Genomic DNA, 26,450 nt, shown 5'->3' with positions numbered 1-26,450 from the left:
AAGTGTAAGATGGATCTGTTGATAGGTCGTGATCTCTCGGGCGCATGATCAGATTTGTGGATCTGACTGTTTGTGGCACATTGGAGGACTGTTAATTTGGCTCTATTCAGAGGTCCGCAGGCGATCCACGGCGAAGGTGCGAAGGTCCGCAGCGCAGCAGAAGGCGCAGGTGCAGGGGTCCAGCGAAGCAGAAGGCACTGGTGCGGAGGTACGCAGAGGAACAGAAGGACCAGGTGCGGAGGTACGCTGTCAAGCAGGCAATGCAGGTGCGGATCTGAGCTGAGGTACGCAGTGCAGTGGAAGGAGTAGTGCAGAGGTACGCAGAGCAGAAGAAGGACCAGGTGCAGATCTGCGCAGTTCAGGCACAGAAGAGCTGCGGATATCCACAGGTTTATATTGGTGAAGTTGCGGACTTTTCTTGAAATATTTGTTGGCTGCCTTTTATCTATTGTTGCAGAGTTCTGGGTTTAGATTACTGGTATTGCTTTTCTGTTTACAGCGTTCTGAGAAGTTGGGTGGTTCATTGGTTTGATTGTATAAGGAGATTGGTTGATTCACATGTACTTGATGATTATTTGATGCTCTTGGATCCAGTCTGAAAATTAATGAAACGTGGTCCTTAAAGAAGTAGAAGAGCTAAGGGGGTTGTAGCTCCCTTCCAGGAGAGACTGGAAAACGAGAGAGGGTTGTAGCTCTCTGCAGGTTGCAGCCTGCGTGCTGGTAAAGGACTGCACCAGTACAAAATCATTGTAAAAGACGTTTCTAATTGAAAGAAGATAGAGACATATTGCAGCAGGTGGTTTTCACCCACATTGGGTTTCCACTTTATATTTGGTGTTCTTTGGTGTGACTCTCTGTTTTTCCTTGTTCTTGTTCATTATTATATGGTACTAACATACAAGTTAATGATCAATATCTGAAGAATAAATTAAAGTATAAATCTGGAAGGTATATTGAAAAGAATTTGATAATACTGATTCACCCCCCCCCTTAGTATTATTTCCAACAATACAGAGACTGCCCATCAAACAAACTGGAGAACAACACAAAAACCACCACAAGCAAAGATCCCGAGGGTTTCACTAAAGTGGGGGGCAAAGGGAAAGGAGGAAAGCAGTACCAAAAGAAAATCAACGAGGACGGGCAACCGAGCCACAATAGTTTCAAAATCTTAGAAGAAGTTGGAAACAACGGGGCAAACCAGGAATCGGAGACTAATACCAATGAGAAGGATAGGGATGCTAGCATGGAGGATATACCAGAGAACAACCAGCAAAAGGATGATCTACCGAACATTGTGGAGCTCAGTAGGGACCATGAGATGACCCCAAGTGAGGCGGGAACGGAGGACCATGAACTGCAGGAGATTCTTGAGAGGGAGAACTTAGATCTAGAAAAGTTTCTAGAGCAAGGTATTTCCAAAGGGGTTGACTCCCTGCCAAAGGAGGAGTTTGACAGGGTTCAACAGCTCTTCCTATGGAGATCTAAATCGAAGGGCTCTAGAGTCAAAAGAAACCATGACAGCCAGGAGAATAGAGGGATGAAAACAATGGAGGAAACACCGGGGCACTCTTCCAAGAATCCGGGTAGGAAAAGAGGAAGAAAAAGACAGAATGAGCTACTAACCAAATGTGGAAAACTCATGATTAACTCAGGTAAGATGAGAGATCTCACCAGCTACTCCTTTACAAACCTTTCTTAATGAAGCTTACAACCTGGAACATTAGGGGCCTAGGAAGTAAAAGGAAACAAAGAAATCTTAGCAGTAGAATAAAAGAAGAAAAACCAGATATGGTTTTTATTCAGGAAACTAAGTGTTCGATGGACAAGATCAGAGAAATACATAGCAAATGGTTAAGCAAGTATGAGTATCTAGAGGTTAAGGCAGATAACTCGGCAGGAGGGATTCTTACGCTTTGGGATCCCCAGAAACTTGGAATCCTGGATGCGGAAGCGTCCAGGAACTATCTATCGCTGGTGATTCAACCTTTGGGTGACAGGGAGACTTACATGATTACAAATGTCTATGGTCCTCAAAAACTAGAAGACAAACTCAAGCTTCTCACCTCCCTTGAGGAGCTGAGAGAGAGATATCCTGATATGCCCTGGATTCTGGCAGGGGATTTCAATATGATTAAATCTCTTATAGAGAAAAAAGGTGGCACCAGAACACTAGGCAGAGACTCCATTGCCTTCCAGAACTTCATAAATAAAATGAGACTAGTGGATGCTGAAACAATAAATGGCACTTTCACCTAGAACAAGAAGAGAGGAGGGGCTTCTCAAGTTGCCTCTAAACTAGACAGATTCATAATCTCAGAGGACCTCCTTCTCATAGGCCTTGACATGTCAGCTCTAATCCTTCCCTTTGGAGGCTCGGACCATTGGTCTATCTAGCTTGAAGCTGCTTTTATGGGTACACCGAGGAACAGACCTTTTAGGTTTGAAAATGTCTGGCTTTCTCACGCTGACTTCACCAACAATATTGACAAATGGTGGATGGAAGATTTGCACATTCAAGGAACAAAAATGTTTATGATGCAACAAAGACTTAAACACATCAAATCTAGACTCAAAGATTGGAACAAGAAAGAGTTTTGTAATATTTTTAAAGCCAAAAGAGAAGTTGAACAAAAATTCTAGGGGATTAATCAAATCATAATCACAAATGGTTTTACCGAGGAAAGGAAAACTCAAGCTGAGTCTCTTAAGAAGGAATGGTAAGATAGGTGCATCCAAGAAGAGATATTCTATAGGCAGAAATCGAGAGTGCGGTGGATTAGAGAAGGGGAAAAAACACAAAGTTTTTTCATAAATCAACTTTGGATCACAGGGCACACAACAGAATTTCAAAACTCAGAGATTTTCAAGGGAAAGAGCTTGTCTCCCACAAAGAAATGGAATATGTCCTAGTACAACACTTCCTTAGCATTACAAAGGAGCCTCTCTTAGACAGGTCACGGTTCATTAACAATTTCACAAAGTATATTCCCAAGCGTGTAACAAGGGAAGACAATCACAATATTAATAGGACAGTGTCTGAAGATGAGGTCAATGAAGTTATCAATGAGATGCAAAATGGGAAAGCAACTGGCCCGGATGGATTCAATGTGGACTTCTTCAAAGCATGCTGGAAAATAGTCAAACAAGACATCCTTGATGTAGTGAAAGACTCCAAAAGATCCAGAACGGTTTTGAAGGCTCTCAATGCCTCTTTCATAGCTTTGATTCCAAAGCAGGAAAAAGCTATGACACCGGACAAATTCAAACCCATAGCTTTATGTAATGTGGTGTACAAGATTATTTCCAAAGTGATCGCTAACAAACTCAAGCCCCTTCTTCCAGCTCTTATCTCAGAGGAGAAAACTGGTTATGTGGAAGGAAGACAGATTCTCAATAACATCATACAAGCTCATGAGGTGGTACACTCTCTTAAGAGCAATAAGCAAGCTGGCATGATCATACAGCTTGACCTAGCGAAAGCTTATGACAAGCTAAGCTGGTCTTACATTAGGGCAGTGCTGAGAGCTTATGGTTTCGACCACAACTGGATTAGATGGGTTATGGCCCTGGTATCCACGGCTAGTTTTTCAATCCTGCTTAATGGCTCGCCCTCAAGAACCTTTATGCCTTCTAGGGGTCTCAGACAAGGAGATCCACTCTCCCCCTTCCTCTTTGTGCTCATGATGGAAGGGCTAGGCAGAGTGATAAAAAGTGCAAGTGTTGAAGGAAGAATCCAGGGACTGAAACTTACCATAGATGGAGCTGCTTCAACTCACCAACAATTTGTGGATGATACTATGTTGCAGGGCATTCCCATGGTCAAGGAAGCCAAATCTTTTAAACAAATCTTGAACGACTTTGCTATGGCTGCTGGAACAGAGGTAAGCCTTGACAAATCAAAAGTTTTCTTTTTTAACACTGACATTGCTATTCAGAGAAACCTCACCAGAATTCTAGGGTTTCAAAGGGATCAGTTACCTTCTAAGTACCTTGGAATGCCTCTTACGGACAAACCTCTGAGCAAGGGAGTGTGGGAGCCGGTAATTAACAAACTTCAGGACAAGATCAGGAAATGGACTTGTAGGTCTTTGAATTTGGCAGGGTGTCTTGTGCTTACAAAGGCTGTCCTACAGGCCATACCCATTTTCATGTTGTCAGCTCTTCCTGCTCCTAAAGGAGTTATGCAACAGATTAGGAATATTCAAAGAGATTTTCTTTGGGGCAAAGGGGAAGAGAAAAAGAAGTGGGCTTTGGGACAAGCTCTGCAAACCTAAGGCCCATGGTGGTTTGGGGCTTCACGCCCTGAAATCCTCAGCAGAGTATCGGGAGCCAAACTCTGGTGGAGGTGGCTCAAGGAATCGGCTGCCCCTTGGGCTAAGCTTTGTAAGCAGAAATATGCAAATAATTGGTAGGAGAGGGATCATATAAGAAAGTCAGGACTTATCATGGGCTCCCACATCTGGAACCTTGCTTGGGAAAATAGATCCATTGTCCAACAGCATAGTTTCTGGGAGATCCAAGATGGGAACCTTGCATAGTTTTGGGAGGATCACCGGCAGCAAGAACCAAATTTGTTTAGAGAAGAATTAACCGCTCTTAAAAATGACACTGATAACAAAGGTTTACTTATGGTAAGTGACTTCTGGGATAAGGTAAGGGACAATGGTAAATGGAGAATGTGGAAGAATCTTGGTTACAGTGAAGAGAGTCCTTTGAGGGCCCAGGCAGATTCCCTTGCTCTTGACTTGGAGCAGAGGAAGATTTTGGTGTCTTCCTCGTCTGACCAACTGAGATGGGGTCAAAACACCGAAGGCACTTTTAACCTCAAAGAAGCTAAACGCATGGCCCTAGGTTTTGATTATCCAAACCCTGATCAGGTTTGGAATGACCTTTGGAAGAACCCGCAATGGATGAAAATCAAATTGTTTATGTGGTTGGTTCACCAAAAGAAAATTCTCACATGGGAGAATCTTCTGAAAAGGGGATTTGTTGGCCCATCTAAATGCCATCTATGTGGCTTACAGGAGGAGATGATGGAGCATTTACTAAACCTCTGCCCCTTCACCTCTACCATGTGGGATTGGGTGGCCTCAGTCTTCAGGCAAACAGACAGGGATAGACTCAGCATCACAAACACTTTGAAGAATTGGAGGAAAAACTTCTCAAGTAATGAAATCATTAACAAGGCTTGGACTCTGGTTCCAGGCTTTATTATCTGGGATGTATGGAAAGAACACAACGGCAGGATTTTCAAGAACAAAATAGGCTCGACCCAGAGTATCATTGTCCAAATTTTACAACAGCTTAAAGATACAGTAGGAGCCCTTATGTGGAAAATTCCTGAGGACCTCCCTTCGCCCCAGGATGCTCGCATACTGATGCAGTTGGGTCTCCATTCTCTGGTTCCCCAAGGCGTTGGCAAGGGTGTGAGCAAAACAACTGCTGGTAAAGATATTTGGCAACCTCCTCCTCCTGGTTTTTTGAAAATCAATATAGACGGGGCCTCTAAGGGCAACCCAGGGATGGCTGGCTATGGCGGTGTCATAAGAGATGAGCAGGGGCGCATAAAGAATATCTTCCATAGTCATTTGGGGACTGCCACAAATAACATGGCGGAGCTTATGGCCTTAGAGCAGTGCCTGGAAATCCTGATGGAGGCAAATTTACACAACGCCATCATTGAAGCTGACTCTGAACTGGTCATTAATGCGGCCAAGAAAATGTGTAATGGAACGGCACATGGAAAAGTGTCGAAACATTGGAGGCTCTCGCAGGTCTTTCAGCGTATTCATTCCCACTTGCAAACCCTGAGAACAGTCAGCTTTGTTCATGTGAGAAGGAAAGCCAATATGTTAGCTGATCGTCTGGCGAATGAAGGGGTGCTATGTAAGGAAAGCTATATTTGGTATGACTGGGAGTCTATACCCTCTGGTAAACTGCGTGATGATTGTCAACGACAGGCAGACAAAGACATGGTGAATCTCCAAACCAATGAAGAATGAGCAGGAGGAAGACCAGTGGGAGATGAAGGAATGGCATAAACCCGAAATGAAGAGTAGGATGAAGAGATAAGATGAAGGAACGACATAAACACGTAGTGAAGAGAAGGACAAAGAGGTGGGGAAATTATGCACAAGAGTCGTTAGATCATGGAAGATCAACGGACATAATTGGTGGAAAATATAAGCAGGAGTAGCGGGAGTAGGAGAGGGCGGAAGTCCTTGAACCTGATTGAAGTGCCGCTTTTAATCCTGACAGTCGATCCTATTTCTTTGTGTTGACATCACTTGCCTTTATGGGGGTTCTGCTACCTGTAACCCGCGTGCTAGTTGAATAGCCGCAGACCGTAGGTTTTAAGCGCCCCCGATCATCGAATGGATATCGGGTTTTAAAGTGGAGGGAGGTTAAGTCTTAGAGCGGACCCGAAAATTATAGACCAAAGGTTCATTTTCTTTTTCGGGTCCGGAAAGCGGTTAAGTGGTGCGCTAGTTTCCGGCGCGTTGCTTTTTGATTGGATATCGAGTTTCAAACTGGAGGGAGGTTAAGGCTAAGTTCGGACCCGAACTTTTATAGACCAAAGGTTCATTGTCTATATCGGGTCCGGAATGCGGTTAAGTGGTGCACAAGTTTCCGGAGCGATGCTTTTTGATTGGATATCGGGTTTCAAAGTGGAGGGAGGTTAAGGCTAAGAGCGAACCCAAACTTTTATAGACCAAAGGTTCATTGACTATATCGGGTCCGAAAAGCGGTTAAGGGGTGCGCAAGTTTCCGAAGTGATGTTGTGTCAACCGCCGGATCAAGAACCAGACCGACGGCAGGGATTTATTCGTAGTTAGTCTTTCGGTAAAAGAGGGTAAATTTGTTTTGTTGTGTGATGTTTAGGGTATTGTTGACCCTGTTGTTTGTTTTCATCAACGGGTCTGTCTTTTACTAGTCTTTACACTTGTAAAGACGTGTACCATATCTAATCATGTTTTCAGTTAATTGAAGGTTCCACTCTTATTTGACCCAAAAAAAAAACAAGTGACCCTAACAACAAGATATGATTGTTTACGCTTCAAATTTGCAATGACAAAATAAGAAAACCCTACAATAAAAAGATCATATGCAGCCCAAAACATAGAACAATAAGAAATAACCAATGTAATAACCTAATAGAAGCTTTGAATGAATAATATTTTATTAGAAAACACCTGGTGAAGAGGATTTACAACATGGGTCTGCAAAATACCCTTCCGTGGGATGGGTCCTTTGATGTCCTTGTGCTTCAACGATCTGTTTCTCTCTCTCAATATGCAGAAAAACCCAAAAGCAAGATGGAACTCAAGTGGGAGCTCAAATGTGGGAAGACGATAGTGGTGACTATGATAATGATCATGGTGGAAAATGAATGGAAAACCCTCTTATTTATAACAAAGTGTAATGATCCTAAATAGGAAATACAAGTGATACAAAGCAAAAATCTGTACGGCAATTTATAAAAATGAAATACTCATTAAACATTCATAGAAAAGCTGCAAATATGGAACTACTGAGCCATTTTATTAATTTTTTGAAGGCCAAATACAATAGATGACAAGATAGTGCACCTGGGCTTGTCTCAATGGACAAGCATGACCAAACCCAGGTGAGAAAATGGCTGAACTGAAGGTTGTCCAACTGTTGCACCAATCTGCACTGCGCTGCCCCAAAAAACTATCTTTCTGCTAAACTTCGAATGGCTAGAAGGTGCACTTTTACTGCCCAAAAACTTATGTGAATTTAACCCTATACTCCTTGGCCTAAACCCAAAAAAACCCACGAAGGATTTTCGCTGGTTTAGACTTCTAAAATTCGACCCCCTTGGAGTCCAACTTCAGCTACAACTGCAAAATTCAACCTGCTGGAAACTTCCTGTAAATCCTCCCAGAAATGCCCCCAAAGTGCTGGTCTAACCCTTGCTATCCAATCCCTAACTTCCCGGATGAGCTCTTGGCCTAAGACACCTTCTCCTAAGCTCCATGAAAAATTGTTGAGTGGCCTCTGTGCTGTCCCCTAGCCCAGCAATTTGAACTACTGGAATGTTGGCTTTGCTGGCTGTAAAACTCAGCAAGAACGTTGGTCTATTGTTGCTACCTCAGCTCTCTAACTCTCTGGCAAACATCTGATCTTTGTTGGCCTCTATCTTCCTCTGTGTATTCTCTGGCTACCCAGAAATACGCACTACCTGCTCTGCACTATATGGTAATGCTATGTCACAGCCCCAGAACTCCTGAAATCCTTGTGGAACTGTCTCTCTAGGACGGGCATGGATGGTCCCCCGAAGTAGAGGTTGAATCTCCCGCTTGGAAGACTCGTGGCTAAACAGTCAATGGATTCAACTAAACAGCAGAGCGAACAGTCAAGTGCTTTTGTTTGCAAGATGTATGAATGAATCCCAAAATGAGAGTTGCTCCTTCCTTATAACTCCTTTGGCCTCCATTGCCTCATGTGGGCCCCTCCATCCACCCATTCGACTTTCCCTCCAAGCTATTCAAATGGGCCATTTTGAATTCCCATGTGGGTGGCCCCACATCCCACTAGCCATCAAATTAAGTCGAATTGCCTCCTAAGTCCCTAAGTCAAAATTGGTGGGTCCTCATCCTTACCAAAATTGTCAAAAATTGTGTAGCAGCACCCTGTTACAAATGTGTTTGAGAAGGGACATGATAGTCCTCCCCTCCCAAATGTTGCTTGCCCTCAAGCAACCTCAAAGCTGGGTGCTCTAATATGTGCTCACCCTCCCAGGTGGCATCCTCATCCGACAAGTTCTTCCAATGCACCAAGAACTCCCTGATGGTCCTCCTCCTCAGTTTCCTTTCCTTGCTCTCCAAAATGGCCTCAGGTTCCAAAACCAAGTGGCCCTCATCATCCAGTAGGGGTAGATCAGCTATTGTTGTCACCTGTTGTCCCAACACCCTTTTAAGGCATGAGATATGAAAAACATTGTAGATCCTGCTCCCCTGAGGCAGCTCGAGCTAATAGGCCACCTCTCCAACTCGTCTAATCACCCGGTAGGGCCCATAGAAGCGTGGTTGTAACTTCTCAACCCCCTTCTACTTCAGCATAGACTGCCTGTAAGGCTGCAACAGGAGGTATAGTAAGTCTGTAATGATCCTTAATAGGAATACAAGTGATAAGAAGCAAATAATACATGCAACGAATTACAAAAACGAAATATTCAACAAACACCCATATAAATGCTACAAATGGAGAACTTCTGAGCCATTTTATTATATTTTTGCAAGTCAATTACAATAGATGATGGAATGGTGCACCTGGGCTTGTCTGAAAGGACAAGCAAGACCAAACCCAAGTAGAAAAATGGCTGAGTTGAAGGTTGCCCGACTGCTACACTAATCTGCACTGCGTTGCTAAGAAACCACTCCTCTACTGAAGTTCGAATGGATGGAAGGTTCACTAAACTGCCTAGAAATTTATATGCTTTTAACCTCGAAATCCTTGGCCAAAACCCAGAAATAGTTTGTCCCGATTTGGAATTCCCAAAATCAACCCCCAAAGGCACTGTTCAATCCATAGAAACTCTACACTGTCTGCTGCAAATATATGGCTTAAAACCCCACCTCTGGTGCTCAGAAAATTATGAAACTTTATATTGGGGATCCTTGTCAAAAACCCAGAAAGGATTCTAGCTAGTTTAGATTTCTGATTTTCGACTCCCTTGGAGCCTCACCTCAGCTCTAGCTGCCAATTTCGACTTGTTGGAAACTGCCTATAAATCCACCTGAAAACTTCACCAAAATGTTGAGTTCACCTGTGCTATCCAATCCCTGACTCCCCGGATGATCTCTTGGCCCAACTCAGTTACTCCCAAGTACCACGAAAATCTGTTGTGTGGCCTCTGCACTGTCCCCCAACCCAGGAGTTCGAATTGCTGGAATGTTGGCTCAGTTGGCTGTAAAACCCAACAAGAACATTGGTTTAATGCTGCTACCTCAGCTCCCCAACTCCCGGACAAGCAATCAGATCTTTGTTTGCCTCAATCTCCCTCTGCGTGTTTCCTGGTTACCCAAAAATACACACTCCTTGCTCTGTGCTGGTTGGTGGTGCTATGTCACTACCCCGGAACTCCTGTAATCGTTGTAGAACTGCCTTTCTAGGGCGGGCACGGATGGTCCCCCAAAGTAGAGGTTGAATCTCCCGCTTGAGAGATTTGTGGCTAAACAGTCAGTTGACTCAAGTAAACAGTCAAGTGATTTTGTTTGTAAGATGTATATGAATGAATCCCAAAATGAGAGTTGCTCCCTCCTTATAACACATTGGGCCTCGCTTACCTCATGTGGGCCCCTCCATCCACCTATTCAACCTTCCCTCCAAGCTATTCGAATGGGCCAATTTGAATTCCCATGTGGGTGGCCCCCACATTCCACTAGCAACCAAATTAAGTCGAATTGCCTCCTAAGTCCCTAAGTTGAAAATGTTGGCTTCTCTTGGCCAAAATTGTGCAAAATTGTGTAGCAGCACCCTGTTATAAATGTGTTTGAGAAGGGACATGGCAATCCTCCCCTCCCAAATGTTGCTTGCCCTCAAGCAACCTCAAAGATGGGTGCTCCAATATGTGCTCACCCTCCCAAGTGGCATCCTCATCCGACAAGTTCTTCCAACACTCCAAAAATCAATTGTCCTCAAGCAATGCCTGGAAGAGCATTCTCTCTGACATTTGCTCCCCACTGTCACTGCAACATGTGCCAGGGTCCCAGATGTGCCACTGAATCGTCCCTGACCTCAGCATTGTCCTGATATGAAAGAATCCTTCAATACCAGGATCCCAGGCCATCCTGTCCAACATGAAGCTCCCCTCGCTCCACTCACTATCCTGCCCGGTGCAAGTACCAAAAGTCCCTTGCTCCATCAATGACTCGCTAAAGCCCAATGGAAGATTTGTATGATCTCCCCCTATAGTAGTCAGCGCATCCCTAAAGGTTATTGAGTTGTGAAGAGTTGTGACGCCCCAGTTCCCTGCTAGTCCCAAAGTGGTGCCACCATGCTAACGCTGCGCTACTCTGACTATGTCATACTCCCCATTGTGCGCAAACAGTATCCTCCTCTCCTGGAACTCGATAGTGGAATACTAAAAGAGGCGAGACACATCCTACCTGCGCATCTCCATGGCACCAAGGTCTACCCATCCAAATCTAACTCTGAACCTGTGCAGCGATAGGGAATGTCTGCCTCCCCATATGATGAAACCCTCTGTGAACCCCCCTGTGTCATCCCAAGAGCAAACTATATCACTCTCTGCCACGACTCCGCTCATCACGAGTGATCTATCGAATCCCTGCATCCCATAGGCAGACCTGTTGTGGCATAGCCTTGACAACCGACGGAATCCCTTTGGCCCTCATCTCTAGTCCATGCATGTCACCCATATATAGGCTCCATACATCATGAACTAATCTGAGGCATGCTGAACTGTCTGGTGCCTGCCACTGTGTAGTACTAATGACTACTCAAAACCACGTGTGCCAAATAGCTACCCCCTGAATGCAACCAATAGATGGGTACCTGATACGCGCAATCGAATCAGTGTATGCGGATCTGTCCTGCTCCTACCAACCATCGCCACTAGTTCGGCTATCTACCCCCTAGAGAATGTGTCGATACAATGTCGGGAACCCGGATACATACTAGACAACTATCTCAGTTGTACATGGTATCCTCTACTCATGCATGGTCCAAACATGCCCTATGGAAAGAGTGAAACATGTCTCCCCTGTGACCAGCTCCCCAGGCATAGGATCAATGATGAATGATATGCCATCCCTATCGGTGATCACCTCATCCCTCGACCTGTGGCTGTCAACTTGCGCACCGACTCGATGCCCCCGCTAAGAAGTCTCCCCTCTATCGCACCAAGTGTCATCCAAATATCTTGGGTGAGCTCCCCGTCCCCTGCTGCTCGTGCCCAGAGTGTCAAAGGACAACAACCAAATCGCCCGTTCCTGTAAGTGACGTAGAAGAGGGTCAGGAGTGTGAGTCCCCGTGGATACCATCAAGTATCGCTCATTTGTGTCCCCATCGATCCTGGGTGAACTACACCCAAAGGTATGCCTGGTATCTCCGTCCATGGGTGTCCCTGGAGGCAACACTCCAAGACCTCGTTGTGCAACACCATATGCCTCTGCATACCACCGATCATCCCAGTACTCCTGGACATGCCACTGTACACCGCGGCCTACCCCTGTACACTGCTGGATACCCTCGACTGCAGCTATGCCATCCTGTACCGTCCTGCTTCCTACCTGTGTCACTGCACCTGTCACTCCCCACATGTACTCACTACGATGTGAGGCACTCCCACTCTGCAACGCAATCCAACACACTACACACACCACCATGCATCTCCATGCCCACCTGTAGACCACTGCTCAACGCTAGATGCTCCCACACATCCCTGGATATGATGGCCTAGAGCTATGTCTCTACGTGTCAGGCCACACCCGATCAGTATCATCACCTCCACCATTGCATCATTATCCCCGTCGATGAATGGATCTTCCCTCCAAATCCCCCTTGAGGGATCCGAGAAGTGACTCTCCCTATGTGTCAACAGTGATGCCACCACTGCTCCGCTCCTCTGCGTCCTCTGTGCCCTGCACAAAAGTGAAGAGCCCCTAGCTCCATGCAAGGCATTGTCTAGTGGCCTGCCAATGCCACCTCCTCTGACAAACTCCTGCCAGAGTATGTTGATCACCCAGTGATCCCGTGTACAAATGCCATACCAAGAAAACCAAAAGAGTCTGTCCATAAACTGGTCGGCCACTGGTGTTGATCGAGACTCCCCTAGTAAATGTGCATGCTCAACTGCTAGGTCAACTGCACCATCCCAGTTGTAGTCAACCAGCATACATGGGAAATGATAGGTGGTCCCTCCCGGATCCCAATGCCAGTCGGGGCTTCCAGCATCCCTAGTGCCTAGAAACTCCTGCTGAGCTCCACCTAGGTCCACTACCATCTCCATAGTCCACTCCACTGAGTACCAACTTAGAATCTCTCGCCACCCAACCCCAAGAGAGGGATCGAATGCACAAACTCCCGCACATAGAACAACCCCAGCATGCGGGTGTTGCACCTTATGCAACTCAAGTCGTCTCATCTCGCTATCTTGGTCAATACATACAATTTGACTAGGTAGCTCTGTCTCCCTCTGTCCAATGGGCCAAGGTAACCTAACAGTGCTACCAACCCCGTCTATGTATGCCCAAAGAGGGTTTCTCTCACACTCCAACATGCACTCTAGCTGCACCAGTAGGGAATCCAACTGCTCCCCAACGTGAGTCAATTTGGCTGTGGACTCGACACAAACGCTCTCACACCCTCTAGCTCCTCGTTCTGCTGCAGAATCGTCGCTCGCACTAACGCGACCTTCTTTTTTAATGCTAGAAGGTCGGCCTAGAACTGATGGAACTGTCGTGGGCATCTATCACCTGTAAACTCGGTCACGGCTCCAGATACCTCAGCAACTATTGGCATCTCGTCCAGGGATGGCACCCCATCAACAAATAGCTCTATGTGAGTAGGCTCTATCCTCTCCACTAGAATGTCAACTGGGGCTATCAAAGAGGTCTCTAATAAAGGTGACTCCTGCGCCACACCAGGTATATCAATGTGCTCCTCACCATCTTATGGGCTCTCAGCATCATGCTCAACCTCCTCCTCAAGCTCCTAATATCTAAATCCAGGTCTCCACTAGCAAAAGCGCCCCCTTGTCTCACCCTCTAACCGTCTTTGTCCTATCTGCTCCTTTTGAGGAGATCTGGTGCCCTAATCTAGTCGACTTTCCCCACACAATGTAGATGGTTGCACCCCCACAGCCTGCTCACCTCTAACGTTTTTGTTGTAAGGGCGAGGATGGGTTTGGTCTGTCACCCCCCTCAACTGGGCCAACCTCTCATCGTCCCAATGAATTCTACCCTAGAATTTTTGCATACTATATTTCCCTTGAGCCATGGGTTTGTCTCCGGTTTCACCCGTCATTGTGCACTCATACCCAAAGCTTCCATGATCTTCTGGCTAATTTCCCACAGTTGGGCCAAGATCATGCTCTGATACCACTGTAATGATCCTTAATAGGAATACAAGTGATAACAAGCAAATAATACATGCAGCAAATTACAAAAACGAAATATTCAGCAAACACCATATAAAAGCTGTAAATGGAGAACTTCTGAGCTATTTTATTATATTTTTGCAAGTCAATTACAATAGATGATGGAATGGTGCACTTGGTCTTGTCTGAAAGGACAAGCAGGACCAAACCCAAGTAGGAAAATGGCTGAGCTGAAGGTTGCCCAGCTGCTGCACCAATCTGCACTGCGCTACTAAGAAACCACTGCTCTACTGAAGTTCGAATGGCTGGAAGGTGCAGTGAAACTGCCTAGAAATTTATATGCTTTTAACCCCGGACTCCTTGGTCAAAACCCACAAAAACCTAGAAATGGTTTGGCCCGATTTGGACTTCCAAAAATCGACCCCCAAAGGCACTATTCAATCCCCAACAATTCTACACTGTTTGTTGCAAATATATGGCTTAAAACCCCACCTCCGATGCTCAGAAAATTATGAAACTTTATATTTGGGATCCTTGTCAAAGACCCAGAAAAACTCAGAAAGGATTTTAGCTGGTTTAGACTTCTGATTTTCAACCCCCTTGGAGCCTCACCTTAGCTCTAGCTACCAATTTCGACTTGCTGGAAACTACCTATAAGTCCACCTGAAAGCTTCTCCAAAATGCTGAGTTCACCTGTGCTATCCAATCCCTGACTCCCGGGATGATCTCTTGGCTCAACTAGCTGTAAAACCCAGCAAGAACGCTAGTTTGATGTTGCTATGTCAGCTCCCCAACTCCCAGACAAGCAATCAAATCTCTACTTGCCTCAATCTCCCTCTGCATGTTTTCTAACTGCCCAGAAATATGCACTCCTTGCTCTGCGTTGGTTGGTGGTGCTATGTCACTGCCTCGGAACTCCTGAAATCCTTGTAGAACTGCCTCTCTAGGGCAGGCACGAATGGTCCCCCGAAGTAGAGATTGAATCTCCCGCTTGAGAGATTCGTGGCTAAACAGCCGGTTGACTCAGCTAAACAACAGAGTGAACAGCCAAGTGATTTTGTTAGCAAGATGTATGAATGAATCCCAAAATGAGAGTTGCTCCCTCCTTATAACTCCTTGGGCCTCCCTTGCCTCATGTGGGCCCCTCCATCCACCTATTCGACTTTCCCTCCAAGCTATTCGAATGGGCCAATTTGAATTCCCATGCGGGTGGCCCCCACATTCCACTAGCAACCAAATTAATTTGAATTGCCTCCTAAGTCCCTAAGTTGAAAATGTTGGGTTCTCTTCACCAAAATTGTGCAAAATTGTGTAGTTGCACCCAGTTACAAATGTGTTTGAGAAGGAACATGACAAAGTCCCCCTCCTCGAAGTGCCTCTCCGTCCTGTGCCGGTCTGCCTATACTTTCTGCTGATTCTGGGCAATCACTAAATTATCCTTGAGAACCTTGAGGATGTCTTGGCTCTCTTGGACCCAGTCTTTAGCCTTTGGGGCTCGGTTGTCTCCAAAAACAATGTCAGCAAAAGATAATGCATCATATCCATATAGAGCATGGAAAGGAGTCATACTGATGGACATGTGGTGCGTGGTGTTGTAGCAGTACTCGCCTAGATGCAACCACCAAATCCAAGCCCTCCGTTGACCAGTCACATAGTTCCTCAAGTACCCCTCCAGCCACTGGTTAACTCTCTCGGTCTGGCCATCTGTCTGAGGATGATAGTTGGTGCTAGGAGTGAGCTCAGTCCCTACCAGTTTGAAGAGCTCCTGCCAAAAGCCTCATATGAATCTGATGTCCCTGTCGCTCACTATGTTCTTGGGGAGCATCGGCCACCACATTGTGCTTCCCCCGCACATACTTTATATCAAAGTCATAGGCATGCACCTTGATGACCCATCTCTGTTACCTGTCATTGAGGCCCTGCTACCCCATGAAGTGTCGAAGACTATTGTGATCGGTCTTCACTCGACACCTGTTGCCCACCAAGTACTCACGGAATTTGGCCAATGCATGCATGATGGCCAGCATCTCCTTGTCATATATGGAATATGACAGCTCATGTGGTAGGAGCTTCCGACTCTCGAAAGCAATGGGATGCCCCTCCTGTGACAATACTGCTCCAACTCCTACCTCGGATGCATCACACTCCACAGTGAATGGCTGGGAAAAATCCGAAAGTGCCAAGACTGGGAAACTTCCCATCACCTCCTTGAGGCGATCAAAGGCAACCTGTGCTCCATCAGTCCATGCGAAGGCCCCTCCCTTGGTCAAGTCGGTCAACTTGTCAAGGATGCTGCCAGCTGTGAGAACCCCTTGACAAACTTTCAGTAGTAGGTGCAAATTCCCAAGAAGCCCCTCAGCATAGTCACATCTCGGGGTACTGGCCAATCCCAGATGGCCCAAATCTTCTCCTCATGGACCTTCACCCCCTCAGCAACAATGATATGCCCTAGGTAGAGCATCTCTGTCAACCCAAACACGCACTTGGAGAGCTTGGCATAAAACCACTACTCCTCCAGAATGCGCAGTACCTCCTCCAAGTGTTGGAGGTGCTCCTCCCATGTCCGGTTGTAAATCAGAATGTCATCAAAGACAACTAGCACCAACCTCCTCAACTGTCCCTGAAAGACATGGTTCATGCATGACTGGAAGACGGTCAGAGCATTGGTCAGCCCAAATGGCATGACCAGGAACTCAAAGTGCCCAAAGTGGCACTGCAAAGATGTCTTAGGGATATCCTTATCCCTCACCCTGATCTGGCGGTACCCTAAACGCAAATCGATCTTAGAGAAGTACTTGGCTCCTCTAAGCTCATCCATCAACTCATCTATGCGGGGATGGGGTACCGGTTCTTCAGTGTCTTCCGGTTGAGGGCCTGGTAGTCAATGCACATTCGAAGGGTTCCATGATCCATCCTTCTTCTTCACTAGCACTACTGAAGAAGCAAAAGGACTGGAACTTGGCCTGATATGGCCCAATGCTAGCAGCTCCTGGATGGCCTTCTCTATCTCGTCCTTATAGGCTTTGGGATGCCTGTAAGGGGTGGTGATCACTGCCTGCACACCCGGCTCCAACTCAATAGTGTGCTCAAATCCTCTATCTGGTGGCTGCCCTGGTGGAATGTCCCCAAACACTACTGACCCTGGTGGCTGACCCTATCCCCCAGTCTCTAAGATCCTCAACTCAACTACCCATGCAATATCCCCATGTTGTAGGTTTGCCTCCATCCTGTGGGCCGGAACTGTCTGAGGTGGATAAGACTACATGCTTGTCAAAACTACCATTTTGCCATCCGGCCCAATGAACTCCATCTATGGCTTCCTCCAATCTGTCGTGACTCACCCAAGGGAATACAGACACTGGACACCCATCACCACGTTGGTGTCCAGCATATCGACCACAAAGAAATGGTTTGTCGTTGAGTAGTTCCCCATAACTACTGTCAAGGAAGGCACATATCTAGTGCACTATATGGTACAATCACCTGATACTAGGATTGAGAAGCCCTCAAACTCAGCCATGGTGAGGCCCTTCCTCTACACCAACTGGGCATCTATGAAATTGTGGTAACCCCACTGTCAACTAGAACGAATACCCTCTGCCCCTGTACAGTGCCTCTGATCCTCAGTGTCAAAAATTTGGGAATCCCGCATAAGGAAGCAAGGACTCCCCCGGCTGGGGCAAGGGATGCCCCACCCTGTAGAGGCGATGGTGGTGGCCCTCTACAAGCTGGACTCTCACCCTCTACCACACCACAATCCTGCTCCACCACGTCGTCCTCGTCACTGTCAGAAAAAACCTCAATGTAGTGTGCTCTACCAGCGTGCACAGATGGCCTGGTGCCCAGGGCTCCCTGCATGTGAAGCACAACTTCCTCCTCCTGAGGTCCCCCCATGTCTCATCATCTAACTGACCCCTCCCCTGTGTGGTCCTCTGAGGTGGAGGTCTAGTCTCATGCCCCTTGTGTGGAAAAGGGGTATGTGCGAGAAAAGGTGTTGTAGTCTTTGGGATGGCCTCTTGTAGATCTCTGGTGCACAAGACTGCTTCCTGCAGTGTGGAGGGTCTGCGTGACTTCACCAGTCCACGCAAGGGTTCAAGAAAGCCCTCAATGAAGGTATACACCCTCCTTGCCTCAGATAGATCCGAGACCATCACTGACACTCGCAGAAACTCAGAGATGTATAGCTCTAGGTTGCCTATTTGGCACAATTGGGTCAGCTCTCTGAAATGGGCCTCTGGATCCCTCTGATCAAAACACTCCACCACCCTCCTGGTGAAGTCCTCATAAGAAACCACGTGGGCATGCCCTAGGGTGGTCAAGCCATGAAACAACCAATCATGGGCTACCCCCTCCATGTGCAGCGTGGCCATCTTGATGGCTTCCTACTCTATCATTTGGTTGACTTGGAAGTAGGTGTCCATCTTCTCAACCCAAGCCCTGGCCGTGCACTTGGCAGTGCCATCGAAAGTAGGGAAATGCATCCTACCTATGGTCCTCTACAACTCATAATTTTGGGTCCCCTGTCCTCCATAACCCTAGTTCTTCTCACTTTGCTTGAGCTTGCAGTAATCTCTGAAGGAGAGGGCTTCCTTAAAGTCTTCATCCATAAACTACCACTCTCTGAAGTAATCTCCCATCTGAGGGGGGTCTTCCTCCCCTGCAAGCTTGATTTGTGCCACTGGCACGAAAGAAGGCAGTGTCACATGAGTTGGCACACTGGTTGATGGGCGTTGCGCTGCTGGTGAGGGATGATCGAATGGTTGAGAGGCCCCAAAAGTTTCCCCGAACAGAAACCCTCTAGGGGTGGTCCTCTCTTTGTTCTACGACTTGATCTCTTCCAGCATGTCTTTCTGACCCTTGGCTAAGTCACTCAGGGCCCTCCGGAGGTTGTTGAAAGCCACCTCTTCCCTTCTCTTGGGTTCCACAATGTCTTCCTCTTCTACCATTGCTTTCCCTCTGTCCTCTGTGTTTGGAGAAATCTCCAACTCTCTTTCTCTGCTCCGGTACCTCTACCTACGGTAGGTGATGTTTTGTTGGTCCCCCTCTCTCATAGGAGACAATCCCCACAACTGAGCCAAGAACTAGGCTATGATACCACTGTAATGATCCTAAATAGGAAATACAAGTGATACAAAGCAAAAATATGTGTAGCAATTTATAAAAACGAAATACTCATTAAACATTCACAGAAAAGCTGCAAATATGGAACTGCTGAGCCATTTTATTAATTTTCTGAAGGCCAAATACAATAGATGACAAGATAGTGCACCTAGGCTTGTCTCAATGGACAAGCATGACCAAACCCAGGTGAGAAAATGGTTGAACTGAAGGTTGTTCAGCTGCTACACCAATCTGCACTCCACTGCCCTAGAAACTTGCCTTTCTGCTGAACTTCGAATGGCTGAAAGGTGCACTTTTACTGCCAAGAAAAGTATGTGATTTTAACCCTGGACTCCTTGGCCTAAACCCAGAAAAACCCACGAAGGATTTTGGTTGGTTTAGACTTCTGAAATTCGACCCCCTTGGAGCCCAACTTCAGCTGCAACTGCAAAACTCGGCCTGCTGGAAACTGCCTGTAAATCCTCCCAGAAATGCCCCCAAAGTGTTGGGCTAACCCTTGCTATCCAATCCCTAACTTCTCGGATGAGCTCTTGGCCTAAGACACCTGCTCCTAAGCTCCACGAAAAACTGTTGAGTGGCCTCTGCACTATCCCCTAGCCCAGCAATTCGAACTGTTGGAATGCTAGCTCTATTGGCTGTAAAACTCAGCAAGAATGTTGGTTTATTGCTGCTACCTTTGCTCTCTAACTCTCCGGCAAACATCTGATCTTTGTTGGCCTCTATCTCCCTTTGTGTATTCTCTGGCTGCCCAGAAATATGCACTCCCTGTTCTGCATTGTATGGTAATGCTATGTCACTGCCCTGGAACTCCTGAAATCTTTGTGGAACTGCCTCTCTAGGGAAGGCACAGATGGTCCCCCGAAGTAGAGGTTGAATCTCCCGCTTGGAAGACTCGTGGCTAAACAGCCGGTTGACTCAGCTAAACAGCAGAGTGAACAGTCAAGTGATTTTGTTTGCAAGATGTATGAATGAATCCCAAAATGAGAGTTGCTCCCTCCTTATAATTCCTTGGGCCTTCATTGCCTCATGTGGGTCCCTCCATCAACCCATTCGACTTTCCCTCCAAGCTATTTGAATGGGCCAATTCGAATACCATGCGGGTGGCCCCCACATTCCACTAGCCATCAAATTAAGTTGAATTGCCTCTGAAGTCCCTAAGTCGAAATTGGTGGGTCCCCATCCTTAGCCAAAATTGTCCAAAATTGTGTAACAGCACCCTGTTACAAATGTCTTTGAGAAGGAACATGACACAAAGTATTGGGATCAATTAGGAATTGGAAAATAATAAAATATTATTGACTAAATCAAAATCTAACAGTTAGGAATACTTTATTATATTTTTGGAGAGGGAAAGATATTCAAAATGGCCAAATATCTCTATTTAGAAAATGGTTGGAATAATTAACAAATAAAATGATTTATTAATCAATTTGCAAAGATTAAAAAAAGTGTGAATTTGAAATAGTTTTTAAACAATGGTTTAACAATTATTCCAAAAATAAGAATATGGAAAAATAAATAAAAGTGATTTATTTAATTATTCCAAGGTGATTTAGTCAAAATTGTTAAGAAATAACTATCAAATAATTATTTAATAATTATTTCTAGAGAAAATTAAATAAATAATGATTTATTCAATTATTTTCATTGGGTTTTTTTTTATTTAAACATAAATAATTTAATAAAAATGGTTTACTAAATTATTTCCTATGGTGAAAGTGATTTTACTATGGTAAAATTAATCATACATGGTGTATTTCGATCCACCTAGTTAAAAATGGTTAAATGATCATCTTTTAGGTGATAACATCAACCCTCAAAAAATTGTCTAAATAGAGAGTTGAGATGTAGAGGTTCTAATTACGAGTACTCTACCCCCATCAACTTCTATAGAGATTACATTTTTTTATTTTACATCAAAATATTTATTAAAATCCCGACCAGTGGGAAATTTTAATAATTAAAATTAGACACTTAGACTTAACCAAATTTTGCGAGTCTTAAGACCTAATCTAGCATGATGACTTACATCGACTCAATTAAAATTAGACACTTAGACTTAACCAAATTTTGCGAGTCTTAAGACATGATCTAGCATGATGACTTACATCGACTCAATACACTAAGACTCATCTAAGACTTCACCATTGAGCCCCACTCTAGCTTTGGGGTATATTTGGGAGAAAAACTCTGCCAATTATAAGGGTTTATAAAAAACAAATAATTAGCGGAGGGTAAAAAACTCCCTATAGTGAAACTTTTTGCTAAAAAACTTAAACTTACCTAGGTGTTTTACATGGCTTTATAAACATACTAGAATCATTTTACAATGGCCACAGGGCTGCAAAATTTGGATTACAAAATTGACAAAAATACGGAAGAATAATGATGATCTTTGGATGTGTAACTACTCGAACATGATGGAATGCTTTGAAAAAATGTGCACTGCTATAGGGTAGTTGACACGGAGTGGTCAACAAGGTCAACAAATTCAGTCAATTGCCTCTTCATTCCAGAAGATGTAATGGTTAACACCAGATTTGAAGTCTAGTAGTAGATTATTGAACAAATATATCTTTTGAATTTTTGTCATAATTAACTACACTCTATATTTTTGGCTTACTATGGAAGATGCATCTCCTCAAGTTTTGAGACCCTTTATGTGAAAGATATGGGAGCAATGTCTCGCGTGCTTTCTTGAGGATCATACCACTGATCTATGCAATGCCAATAGAATCTACAAAATGCTATGTTGCAATATTGCACTAGCTTTGGGGACAGGGGAATCACGGGGACGAGTTTCCAAGGTAGCTAGAGTGCAACCCCAAATTTTAAAGGGGACAGCAAGTTGATCACAACAATAATATATATATATATATATATATATATATATATATATATGAAGTTAAGAAATCTAAAATTCATATTTATAATTTATTAATTACAAAACCAAATACTCAATTGGCAAATTGAAACAAATACATTGTAGAGTACAATAAATAGTTTTTGTTGCTAGACCAATTGAAAATACACCATTGTCTCTTTCATTGGAATTATAGTTGCATCATAAAAGACATAGTTGACTTGCCTTTGAGATGGAAAGAAAATCTAAACAGGGGAACAATTTTGTTGCAAGACAACTTGCACTAGGCTGAGCATGCAGGCTAACGTGTGCATCAAAGTTACTCATTAACAAGAAAACGTATTCAAGCGCACAAAAAAATGAACGAACCTAAGTTTTCCATATTATTGAACTCTTCAATGCTTTCGATGGTGATATAATCATGAAAAAGGGAAACGCAATTGTGCTACATTTGAGCGCGAGCACCAAGTTTTAAAAATAGTGCATTGTAGGAGAAGCCAACCGGTGTGTTGTACTATATTTTAGCACAAACACCAATTTCAAGAAATAGAGCTATGTAGGAGACACTAACTAGTGTGCTCTAGGAGAAGTCTATTAACCTGTGAGTACCCACAGCAAACAGAAGAGCAATTGAGCATGAGGAGAAGAATTGAAGGTTTAAAAATTGGCCAAGTCTAACTTCAATACATTTTTTCCTTTTTTGTCAAAATCAAGCGCTACGATTCTTGGTGAGATCACTATTTTTCATTCATTGAAATGCATTTTTGAATACATAAAACAGATTCAAATCCCCAAAAAAAACCAGGACACTCCGTATATACAGATTTAACAATTGAAATCTGCCATTCCAACAATTTTTGGCCAAATTTTGAGTATAACTCATCAAAAAAAAATCCCAGTAAAAGGCAAAAGCATAGAACGTTTAGACTATGTTTTAGAGTTGAGGTGGGTGAAGGCTTAGATCTAGTTTTCTGATTTATTTTTAACCTTAGACCGCAAGTGGAGTCGAGGGGCAATTGACAGTCCCCAATTTCTATAGGGGACAGAGTGGGAACGACTTAGAAGTCCCTGCATCCCTGATGACGTCCCCAACCATTCTAGAACGTTCCCAACCCATTTAGAAGTCTCCGTAACATGGTAACACAATTTATAAGGGGTTTTCCAGGGGGGCGCGTACCCATTCAACATAAACAAAATGTGTATTTTCTTGACAAAATGTATATTTTCTTATCATGGAATTAAGTAATTCCACCTATTTCATATCAAAAGGGCTAGGGTTTACTGAATAGAGACCAAGTGGTATTTTAAGGGGTAATTATGAGCAAGATCTGATATTTTAACTTTGAAGAATTAACCTTCAATCAGAGGTTCTAAAAGTCCATGCATGGTTAACCAGCCTAAGTAGGTTGCAGGTGAATGTGGAACAGGACTTTAAAGCGGCCAGATCCATAGGAGTTTTTATACATCGTGTGGATATGGATATTGATATAGATCGGATTTTTTATAGCTTGCCTCGGTCTAAATGCCTTGAGTTTTGTTATACACACGTCATTTTTTTTTCTGCTGACAAGAATATTTCTGTCATTGGGTAGAGTTTTACAGGGTACTAGGCCATCCCTTGAAACTAAAAGCTTTGCAGATGATATTTTGAATACTTTTTCTCATAAAAGAGAGTCAGAGCACACTGAAGAAATCCAACCTCTAAATTGTAATTATCGATGGGTTTTAGTTTGAGGTGAGGTGGGATGTTTCATGCCCATTAAGGTTAAAATTCCCTATAAACATGTTAACAGTGAAGCGTATCATCTGCAAAAGCAGAATATTCATACAATGTTTCATAAAGTTAAAGCCATGTGAATGTCCAAACGACTTTGGCCCCACCTAGGGGTATCTAATTTGAAAGAGACTCTGTCAATAATCTGGCTAAATTCCAGTGTAATAGTCGGAAAAAGGGCGTTCTTCTTGTCCAACATAACCCGACAAACCAAATTTTAGTTCATGTCACACACACCTTCTCTACACCAAGGGCATCAAGCAAGCCAATCAAGTCCCCAACAATATGGAAATAAGTGTAATTGTGAGCACCAAGTGGGGCATCTGTGTCTCCATATCCTCGCATGTCTGGGGCCACTGCATGGTATCCCGCCGCTGCGAGCACGGGAATCTGATGGCGCCATGAATACCACAACTCCGGAAACCCATGTAGCAGCAGTACAACCGGACCTGTTCACCATCCATATAGTTTATTTCCATCAGAATTCACAAAAATAGACCTACAGTCTTCCTTCTTCCAGACATAGACATACAGTAATGCTTCTTCCCTACATCCCTGAAGTGCTCGGAGTTACAATGACCACACCATGTATGCAAACAGTATAATAAGCTGTCATCAACGAATGAATTAGATGATGCACCTACCTGATCCTTGCTCAGCAATGTGCATTTTGATGCCATTTGTCTCTACGATCCTGTGAGTTATCTCCATTATCACACTTTCCTTTAGATAGGGGTGTTCCAGGAATACCGTTGGTTTGCGATCAATGCTCACTTTCCTTTCGCCAAGTGGTATTCCAGTAATACCGTTGGTTTGCGGTCAATGCTCTACGATAGTATCAGTGTTGTCACAAACATTTTAATTGCCCAAATTTCTGTAATTAATGGCGGATGTCATTTTCTATGGGATGGCTAAGTAGTTGGGATGATATCTTTTTTCTATTTTTTTGGTCTGTCGTTTTCTATGGGAGTGTTGTCACAAACATTTTAATTGCTCAAATTTCCATAATTAATGGCAGATGTCGTTTTCTATGAGATGACTAAGTGGTTGGGATGGTATCTTTTTCTATTTGTTTTTGGTCAGTCGTTTTCTATGAGCTCTAAGTGGTTGGGATGGTATCTTTTTCTATTTGTTTTTGGTCAGTCGTTTTCTATGAGCTCTAAGTGGTTGGGATGGTATCTTTTTCTATTTGTTTTTTGGTCAGTCGTTTTCTATGGGTGTTGTCACAAACAGCAGATGTCGTTTTCATCCCACAGTGATTGGGATGGTATTTTTTTTATTTGTTTTTTGGTCAGTCGTTTTTTTTATGGGATGTCTTATTTGTTTTTATTGGGAAATGAAAATGAAATGAAATTTTAAAGTTTATGAGATTAGAAATAATCTATAAAATTGATTTTTGTTTCTATTAAATGAAAATAAAATGAAATTTTAAAATTTATGAAATTAGAAATAGTTTGTAACATTATTAGTTTTTTGTTAAAAATTTTTTGCAATTTAATTTTTTATTATTTAAATTAATGATGAGTTGATTCAATTTTTTAATTGTTAAAGAATAGATGTTAATATACTGTTGTAAGTGTAATTGTAATTGTTGTAATTATAATTATTAATCGTAATGGTTGTAATTATAATTATTAATCGTAAGTGTTGTAATTATAATTGTTTTTTTGATATTTCTGATGCTTTCGAAAACAAAATAAGTGTGGAAATTCCACATTTCAAAATAAAATATTTTTCCAATTTTACTGGTCCAAAAATACTCATTCTTCTTAAACTTTTTTAAATCTTTTCCATTTACTAATTATTTTTATTTATTTAGTTCTTTCATTAGTTCTCTTTTTCTTCAATGTCTTTTCTTAGTAATTATTTATTTAATTTTTTCATTAGTTATCTTTTACTTCAAGATCTTTTCTATTTGGTTTTTTCGTTGTTTGATATGAGGTTTAATTAGGTTTTTCGTTGTTTGTGATAAGGCTTTAGTTTTCATTTTCTTCAATGTCTCTTTATTTTGTTTTTTCGTTGTTTGATAAGGTTTAATTAAGTTTTGAGCTGTTCGTGATAAGGTTTAATTAAGTTTTGCGCTGTTTGTGATAATGCTCAATTTGTAACTTACTATTTGGTTTCTTCGAAATTAAAAGTGAAAACTCTGATCAGTTGGGCTATTTGAGGCTTGCAAATTGCTGGGTGCTTCACACCTAATGCCTTAAAGCCTGAGTCAATCGCCTTAATAGAAAACTATCTTAGTCCAAGCATGAAGCTGCATGGACTGCCCTATGGATTGTAGTTCCGTTCAAGCCCTAGACTCTAAGCTTTAGTCTCTTGAAAGATTGCTTGTCTGTTTCCGTAATAGTCAGCCCGAGATGCAGAATCTGATTATAGTTAGTCCCAGATAGTCCCAGATGCACATTAAGGCAGAATTTGATTCTTGGATGCAGATATCAAAATCTGATTCCTAGATGCAGAATACCAGAATTTGATTGCTAGATGCAGATACTACTTACCCTGAGAATAACAGATACTTTTGCATCCAAATGCCTTAATCCTAGGGGTAACTATTGATAAAGCATTTTTGCCAAAGAAAATGACAAGAACAACTATGA

General features: G+C 43.5%; 1 protein-coding gene across 1 annotated transcript in view; it reads right to left on the bottom strand.

The window, feature by feature from the left end:
• Positions 1–24,770, bottom strand: part of LOC149249985 (epoxide hydrolase 3-like) — a 251,064-nt gene extending 226,294 nt beyond the window's left edge. Inside the window, exons 1-2 of the mRNA XM_089458875.1 lie at positions 24,495–24,770; positions 24,088–24,299 (exon numbers count right to left, since the gene is read on the bottom strand). Of these exons, the coding sequence (XP_089315001.1) occupies positions 24,088–24,299; positions 24,495–24,561 (279 nt within the window). The 5' untranslated portion in view covers positions 24,562–24,770. The remainder of the gene's footprint in view (positions 1–24,087; positions 24,300–24,494) is intronic.
• Between the last annotated feature and the right edge of the window lie 1,680 nt (positions 24,771–26,450).

The sequence above is a fragment of the Pinus tabuliformis genome, chromosome 7 (assembly GCF_031772625.1).
Source record: "Pinus tabuliformis cultivar Carrire ecotype Pingquan chromosome 7, CPIR1, whole genome shotgun sequence".
NCBI lineage: Eukaryota > Viridiplantae > Streptophyta > Pinopsida > Pinales > Pinaceae > Pinus > Pinus tabuliformis.
The sequence above is the reverse complement of the archived record's forward strand: the minus strand, read 5'-3'. Positions and strand labels throughout refer to the sequence as shown.